Raw genomic sequence first — 8,505 nt, forward strand, 5'->3', positions numbered from 1 at the left:
GTACAAATTGGTGGTTATAAAATAGTCACGGGCATGTAAACGGCAGCACAGGGAATACAGTCAATGAGACTGCACTAGTTATTTATGGTGTCAGATGGGTACTAGATTTAGCAGGGTGATCACTGTGTAAGTTATGTAAATGGCTAATAACTATGTTGCTATTGAAACTAATATACCATTGTATGTCAACACTAATCGAAAAGTAAAAAATTATTCTAAAAAAGATAACCGGCATCTCTGAGCCTGACATTCTTCTTCTGCAAAGTGGGGATAAATTACAACTACCTCATGGTATTGCTGGTCAACTGAGCGAGCTACTGAATGTAACACATTCTGAAGAGCACCCAGCACACAGCACACACTGGGTGTGTGATAAATAACTGAAAAGCATGAGCACCTTCGAAGGCAGAGCTGCCTTGGTCTTCTGACCTGGACATCACACCCTGGGGCTCAGGACAGTGACCCAAAGTAAGTGCTCAACAGATCATGGTTGAAACAAACTGTTCTGGTATAAAAGGGCTTCTTTAAAACGAGACTGCCAGGCCCTCAGGTGACAGACATAGTCAAACTAGCGTAGTGAGGGATTTATGCAGGATGCTCACTGTCACACTGTGCACAAAAACACCTCAGTGTCCATCTACCACAGGGCGACTGGTTAAAATAATTACGTATATTCATACCCTGGGACACTGTGCAGCATTTATAAAGAATAAAGTGGCACGGTATGGGGTAATGTGGAAAGATCTCCAAAATACCTAAGCGTGAAGGGCAAGAATAGAGTGAAATGAACAAGAATACACATGCATATGTCATTCATGTGTGACTTCGCTGAAACTTTGTACTAGAATCTGTAGCCATGGTTACTGACAGGGAGGAAGGGAAGCAGCCTGGACTTAAACATGTTTAAGTTCTTTACCACAGGAAGTATTCCGTTCCGTACACTTATTACTCTTACTGATGAACGGTGAAGCGTCCTGTGTTGTTGCAGCACAGTGTTCCTCTCTGGAACCAGGACAGGCTGAGAGAAAAGCAGTTGGAGCAGGGAGAGCGATGGTGAGCGCCTGGGGAGGGGGTAAAGCGGTTTTACCAGCAAACCTACTGGCTCACGGAGGCGGCCATCCAGGACCAGTCACGTGTGTAGATAAACCGCGTCCAAGCCGACGCTGATGGAGAATTTACATGTGTCAGACACCTTGCTCAGCCTTTCCAATTAGCATCTCATTTCATCTTACCTGTGAGGAGGCCCGGTCATTATCCTCATTTTTCCAGAGAGAATGGAGATGTGAGCATGAGGCAGCTCACAGGAGGGCGCAGAGCTCGGCCACTGAGGGGCTGAGAGTCAGGCTCAGCAGAGCCACAGTGCAGCCTGCGCCTGCACGTCCAGCAGACAGCAGCCGCCAGGAGGGGTGGCCAGGGGGCGCGAAGGCAGAGGGGGCTCTCGAGAATCTATACAGCCCCGTTCTTACCACACCACCTGGCGTTTAATAAAAACTGCGCGGTGCTTTCAGCTTATAAGAGTCAACATCATAGATTCCAGTCAGTTCCAAAAATGATGAGCCATCTCGCCTGGTAAGGAAATCATACAGCCAAAAGGTCAAACACTAAAGAACACTGCCGTCAAATGCCTTCAACATGCGGCGGATTAATCCTGGGCAGAAGAAAATTTCAACTCGCAAACAGCTAAGCAACATTCACAGAAAGACCAGGTCATGTGAGGTGATCAGATATTTTTTGAAAAACCTTTCTCTGTTGCCACAAACCAGCAGGTCGTGCTAACAACTCTTAGTTATATCTAGGATATTCCTTTTGAGGTTTCCAGGAAAGATGTGGGGTGTGGAGGTCACACGGAGCTGGGTTGGTTCCCTCTAGTATTCTGGAACCAGTTGTACAACCTTCCAAAGGCACAGCTCGGAAGAGGTCCTAGGAGCTACCTGTCCTCACCATCCCCTCCACAGCGTGGTGGTAACAGCGACCTCTGCCAAGCAGTCAAATTACATGGGAAAACACAGTGATTCCACCCATGGACCCGCAACAGAAACACCTCAATAAAATGAGTTTGTTTTCCCTTTTCCCCAGACCAGTTGTCCAACCCACATGCCTTTCCTTTTCAACTCAACACTCTTTGGCTTTGCACAACCACTCTCTCACCCTAAACCTCTCCAGAAATGTAAATGGATGTTTCTAGTTTTTATTTTAGGGGCCTCTAGCTCCCCAGGAGGGCATAAGGACTGATTTCAGAAAAGGACTATTCACTTGCTGCTAACCAAGGCGGATTCACATTTGCTCTGTCCTCAGCCTTGAATTTTTAACTAGACTCACATCCCTAAGACAGCATGTTGAAGAGGCTCCGGCACTTCTCCCGCCCTCGCCTCACTCCGAGTCCTTAATGAACCCTTCTTGCTTCAGGCTTTCTGAGATTCTTCTCCCAGCCCAAACCACCCGGAAAGTAAGACAACTGATCATTAGCAATACTCAAAGGAAATATTCCTGAGTTCACAATCAGGAATCTGACAATCATCTAAACAGTGTCCAATGGATGCTCACAATTTGGAAATGAGCAGCAGGTACAAAGAATATAAAGGCAGGATCCGCACCCAGACTCACAGAGGCTGCTCTCACAGAAAAGCCACAACGTCCCTAACAAAAGTCAGCTTCGTACTTACCCTTTGTTTTTAAGTCTAATCTTGAAAATGCCCCAGTAATTGTCCAATAAATCCAAATGCTCAGAGTTCATAAAGATACACCATGATAATTTGACCAAATTAATAATTTGACCTAGTTAATAGCATATTATATCCTCCTGTCTCAAACAGTAACACTCAGAAGAGCAATCAAGCTGTAATATTGCTTTCAGAAAATGTAAGTTTAATTTTCCCCACATCTGGTTTTGACCTTGCAATCTCACTCATGGTATCTCATCCTATAGACATGATTCAACTTGTGTGAAATGATTTATCTCCATACTACTCAATGTAATAGTATTCTGAAATATTAAAAATATTTATCAAAGGGAGCTAGTTAAATAGTTATAGTATGCCCACACAAAGAAAGCATACAGCCACTTAAAAAAGAAAACAAGAAGTGGCTGTTACTGAACTGCAAAGATTGTAAGACATACTGTTGAATAAAGTTGCATGCATGCATTATATACTACCTGTTGTGTAAAACAGGGAAGAAATAAGAACACACACATAAAACACACACATGTATTGCACACACACACACACACATATTTACATAAAGAAATTTCATAACAGTAATCAGAAACTAAGAACATTAGTTGTAGTATTGGAAGGAAAAAGAAATGAAAATTAGGCAGGTGGTAACCGGTATATGGAAGAGATTAGTCAATGAACATTGTAAATATTTTCTTTATGAACCATGTAAATGTATTATCTACCTGAAAAACACATTAAAATTAATTAGTAGTAAAAATGGTATTCCATTCCTTTCTGTCGAGATGAAAACAACACTCCTTATTTTGTGACTGATGGAGTCTTCTTCCCCTTCCTGCTAATACCACACATGTCCATATTGATAAACAAAACACACATATTTAAATTAATAAATTAAATCGGAAAACTTGTAGAAGAAAATACCACAAAAACTAACTACTTTTAAAGAGCTACACAAAGCCTAGTCCACACATCTTATTATTCACAGTAGGGTGACCTGCAATCTCCTCTGGTATTAGACCTCACTAGTGCACACAGCCCTTCTGCCCCGATGGCCTGGGTCCCCTGGGGGCTGGGAGAGAGATGTCCTCGCTGCCGGGAGCAGCTCACCTTCATAGGTGCCGACCTCCAGGAGAGTCCCGCTCTGCTCGAGGTCCAGGAACTCCTTCACAGTCAGGAAGTTGTAGTCCACGCCGGGCACTTCTCCTTCCCTGGGAGAGCGGGTTGTGCCTGCAGCAGACAAGACAAAGGCACAAGAAACCATCACTCAACTAGAACAGGAAGCGCCACATCCAGGTGTAATTAAAATAACCTGTTCAGTCAGCCGGCATACCCGAGACTTCTAGACCGATCTGCCCAGACAGGGACCTGGTGAAGACAACTTCTTTCTAAGAGGAGCGTCCCCACCTCCACCACGTGTGCCTGGGACTCGCAGACAGGAGTGGAGAGAAACAGGCGCAGCCAGGTAGCCCAGGGAGAGTTTCATCCTTTTAAAAATGCAGTGAATGAAGAAGGCGAACTGGATTTTATACAGAAAGCATCCATAATCAGCAGCTTTGAGGATTCTGGGAACTACAAAAATGTTATCCACCTTAAGCTCAAAGCCTCCGGGGTTCATATTTTTATCACGGGCCTTGAGACTCTTGTGTTCCTCAGTATATCCGGCAAGTTCCAACGTAATGAGCCCTTTGCAGAAAACGGCACCCACCACATAAACACAACCCTGGGGAAACCCGATTGCCCAGGATCTGAGCCTGGATATCTCCCAGGGACAGAATAATGCGCTGCTCTCCATGTAATTAATATGTTGGGTAAAAAGAGGCCATCCACAGTTCCGACCAGAGGGAAAGGACACTGCATTTTGCTAAAAAATTCTCCCCCTGATTTAAGCTGGTTATTCTCACAACAATTAACAAATAGACCAATGCCTCTTATGAAATAACCATATCGAGCCCCTAGCACATGGGCGTCACCAGCTCAGGTGCTGGCTGTGGGCCTATCATCTTAGTGGAGGCTCAACGAAGCAACATGGAGATGTGTGGTTTAGACATTAAGCCAGGAAAAGAAAATAAACCAAGACGCAATTATGTAGTGTGTGCCAGGAAACCATATTAAATATTATGAAACACCAAAAAAAGCAAATGATTTTGGCTCCCACCTTCAAGTTAGGGGATGTAGCTGACATAGCTCATTTTGAAAGGCCCTGTCACCCACGCTGCTTAGCAGATCAGTGTTTTCCTATACCATGAGCAGGGATTATCCCCTAGTCCTAGGAATGTGAAAGCCACTAAATAACCAACTGCATGCACCTGGTGGCTCGCATGTTCCCAGCACAGTGCAGTCTCTGATCACATGTGACTGACCATATCCACACGCCTGCAGTGCTATCCAGAATGTCCTTCAGTTAAAAAAACCAACACATCTGCATGTTTTACTCAAGATAAGTGCATTTTTATATGAGCCCAATTTTCCTAATATCTGAAATCCGAGTGTTTTAATAGCTGCGAATTTTCCATAGGATGATTATATTACAAATCTTTGCTTATCACCCAGCATGCTGTGCTGTCCGGTAGAGCAGCCTGCTTGTGGAGTGTCCAGAAGTCCACTCTTGTACTGTTTCCTAGTTGGTTCCATTTCTGGCTCCCCTGGCATACAATGATAATCCCTTGAGGGAGCTCACAACTTTTCAATGTATATCTCATGTCAAGCCCACAGCAGGCACCCAGAAACACCAAGAATATCACATGGTGTTGACAAGCAGGGGCCTGGAGTGAGCAATGGGCTCATGGTCTGGCTCCCCAGGTTGTGGTGTTGGGCAAGTTCCTTAGCTTCTGTTATTTTTCAGTTTCTTCATCCGCAAAGTAGCGATCACAATAGTAACTCCACCATAGGTGTGTTGTGTTTACTGCATGGGATGATCCTTTTAGAGGACTTAGCTCAATGATCATTAGCAGATATTATAGTTTATAAACAATAATATAGTTATTGTTACAATGACATGAGTTAATAAAATCTTAGAGTTCAAATGATTTATACATTTACCATTATATAGATTCTTATATTCCATTTATTTATTAAACTAGAGGCCCAGTGCACAAATTCATGCACCAGTGGAGTCCCTCCGCCTGGCCTGCGGGATCTGGCCAAAACCAGCTTTCTGACATCCCCCAAGGGGTCCTGGATTGCGAGAGGGTGCAGGCCAGGCCGAGGGACCTCACTGGTGCACGACTGGGGCTGGGGAGGGTTGTGGGAGATTGGCCAGTCAGGGAGGGATTGTGGGAGGGGTCCAGGGTGTGTCCAGCCCATCTCGCTCAGTCCTGATCAGACAGACCCCAGCAGCAAGCTAAACTACCGATCAGAGCGTCTGCCCTCCTGGTGGTCAGTGCACATCATAGTGAGCGGTTGAGCAGCCTTAGCATGTCATCAGCATATTACGCTTTGATTGGTTGAACGGCTGACCGGACGACCGGACACTTAGCATATTAGGCTTTTATTTTATAGGATATTTACTGAGGTCCCAACAGATGCCAGGCACTAATTTAGGGCCTGGGAAACACTCATGACCAAGACAAAGCCCCTACTCTAATGGAACTTACATTTTACTATGAAAGGTAGAAAGCAAATATGGATGTGAAGAGATACAGCATTTAATTTCAAGAGGGAATAAGTCTTTTGTAGGAAACATAGGTTAAAGCAGTGGTTCTTAACCTTCCTAATGCCGCGACCCTTTAATACACTTCCTCATGTTGTGGTCATCCCCAACCATAAAATTATTTTTGTTGCTACTTCATAACTGTAATTTTGCTACTGTTATGAATCATAATGTAATTATGCAATATACAGGATGTATTTTCATTGTTACAAATTGAACATAATTAAAGCAGAGTGATTAATCACAAAAACAATATGTAATTATATATGTGTTTTCTGATGGTCTTAGGCGACCCCTGTGAAAGGGTCCTTTGACCCCCAAAGGGGTCGCGACCCACAGGTTGAGAACCGCTGGGTTAAAGCATTAGAAAGTGTCTCAGAGCAACATAGGTGAAAGGGCTTGGAAATGTCTTGGAGGGAGGAGGGGGGGTGGAGAGGAGAGAAGCTACTTTAGATTGGTGATAAGGAAAAGCTGGCTAAGGAGGTGCCATCAAAACTGAGAGCCCTGCAAAGGTGATGGTGGGAAGAGCATTCCTGGAGGGGGTTCAGGGTCAGGTCTTTGATGTGGCAATAGGGTGGGCATGTTGTGGGTAGGGCAAGAAGGCCAGAGAAACTGCCGCAGAGCAGTGAAAAAGAGGTTGGAAATGAAAATGAAAGCGAGGGGCCAGGTTACGGAAACCAGAGAAAACACTTCCTGCTTTATTCTAAGGGGGATGGGAAGACGAGTGATGCCATGATTCATTTTTAAAGGATCGTCTGGCTTTACAGAGTTGAACAGGCCATGAACAGAGTAGCAAGGGTCCCAATCAGGTGCCGTTACAGTGTCCAAGTGAGAGAAATCAGGGCAAGGACAGGAACACTAGGAAGCAGGTGAAAAGAAGCAATCAGATCTTTATCACAAATCGTTGAGCATCTTGTTTTTTTCTTTTTTAAATCCTCACCTGAGGACACGCTTAAGGGGGAAGGGAGAGAGAGGGGAAACATCGATGTCAGAGAGAAACATGGTTTGGTTGCCTTCCATAGTATCCTGACCGGGGATTCAACCCACAACCTGGGCATGTGCCCTTGGCTGGGAATCAAACCAGCAGCAGGACAATGCTCAACCGACTGAGCCACTCCAGCTGGAAACTGTTGAGTATCGTAAGTAGCGGTAATGTAGTCCATAGCATAGATGTATTAAAAGTATGTCAACTCATTGGGCCACGCGAGGTCTATATTTTAAAGATAGAACTTGCTGATGGAGTGGACATGATACTGTTGTAATTATCCAGTTATTAATAACAGGAAAGGAGCAAAGGGAAGCCAGATATTATAGGCACGTCATTTGGGCAGCTTCACCAGGAAGCTACAATTCTGCACTCCCCAGGGAAACATCAGCCCATTCCCTGCAGATCACTGGGAGAAGGGGTCCAACAAAGGGGAGATAGATGCATGCCCAGCGAAGTTGGGGTGACATAGGAAAAGTACTCGTCTGACAGTCAAACCTGGGGAAAGAGATGCTCGATTCATGCATTTGGCGGTACATAATGCCCTCAACCAGTGGTCGGCAAACTCATTAGTCAACAGAGCCCAATATCAACAGTACGACGATTGAAATTTCTTCTGAGAGCCAAATTTTTTAAACTTAAACTATATAGGTAGGTACATTGTTATTATCTTAATTAGGATACTCCTAAGGCTTAGGAAGAGCCACACTCAAGGGGCCAAAGAGCCGCATGTGGCTCGCAAGCTGCGGTTTGCTGAGCCGCAGTTTGCCGACCACGGCCCTCAACAAAGGAATCCCCTCTCCGGTTGCGTTGGACTCTTGGCTCCTGGGGTCCTTGGCTCCTGCTCCCTTGCATTCACCCATGATTCCTCCATAGCCATGTGGGCCTGTGGACCCCTCAGGCAATGGGCTGATGGACCGCAGCAGGGAGCACAGCTAAGCTAGTCTGATGCAGGATGGACACTGCTCTGATACAGAACAGAAACTCTGGATACAACGTTGATTTTATCCCTACTGAAGCCCCAGCTGCACTCTTCTATGACTGGACAAAGGGAAATGGGATTTTGGAAACTCTGGGATTAAATCTACACAAATAAAAATCACTCATCCTGCCGTGCGAGTCTTGGAAAATTCTTTCCTCAGAATATTGCAAGAGTTCCCCTCCCCTGAGCAACAGGTTGGGAGGGCCCCTGT

At 45.0% G+C, this 8,505-nt stretch overlaps 1 protein-coding gene across 1 annotated transcript in view; it reads right to left on the bottom strand.

Annotated features, from left to right (window-relative positions):
- MAGI1 (membrane associated guanylate kinase, WW and PDZ domain containing 1) overlaps positions 1-8,505 on the bottom strand; it is a 537,690-nt gene that overhangs the window by 101,493 nt on the left and 427,692 nt on the right. The window contains exon 4 of the mRNA XM_015558214.1: positions 3,786-3,905. Coding sequence (XP_015413700.1) covers positions 3,786-3,905 — 120 coding nt within the window. The remainder of the gene's footprint in view (positions 1-3,785; positions 3,906-8,505) is intronic.

This window comes from Myotis davidii, unplaced genomic scaffold, assembly GCF_000327345.1.
Source record: "Myotis davidii unplaced genomic scaffold, ASM32734v1 scaffold189, whole genome shotgun sequence".
Classification (NCBI taxonomy): Eukaryota; Metazoa; Chordata; class Mammalia; order Chiroptera; family Vespertilionidae; genus Myotis; species Myotis davidii.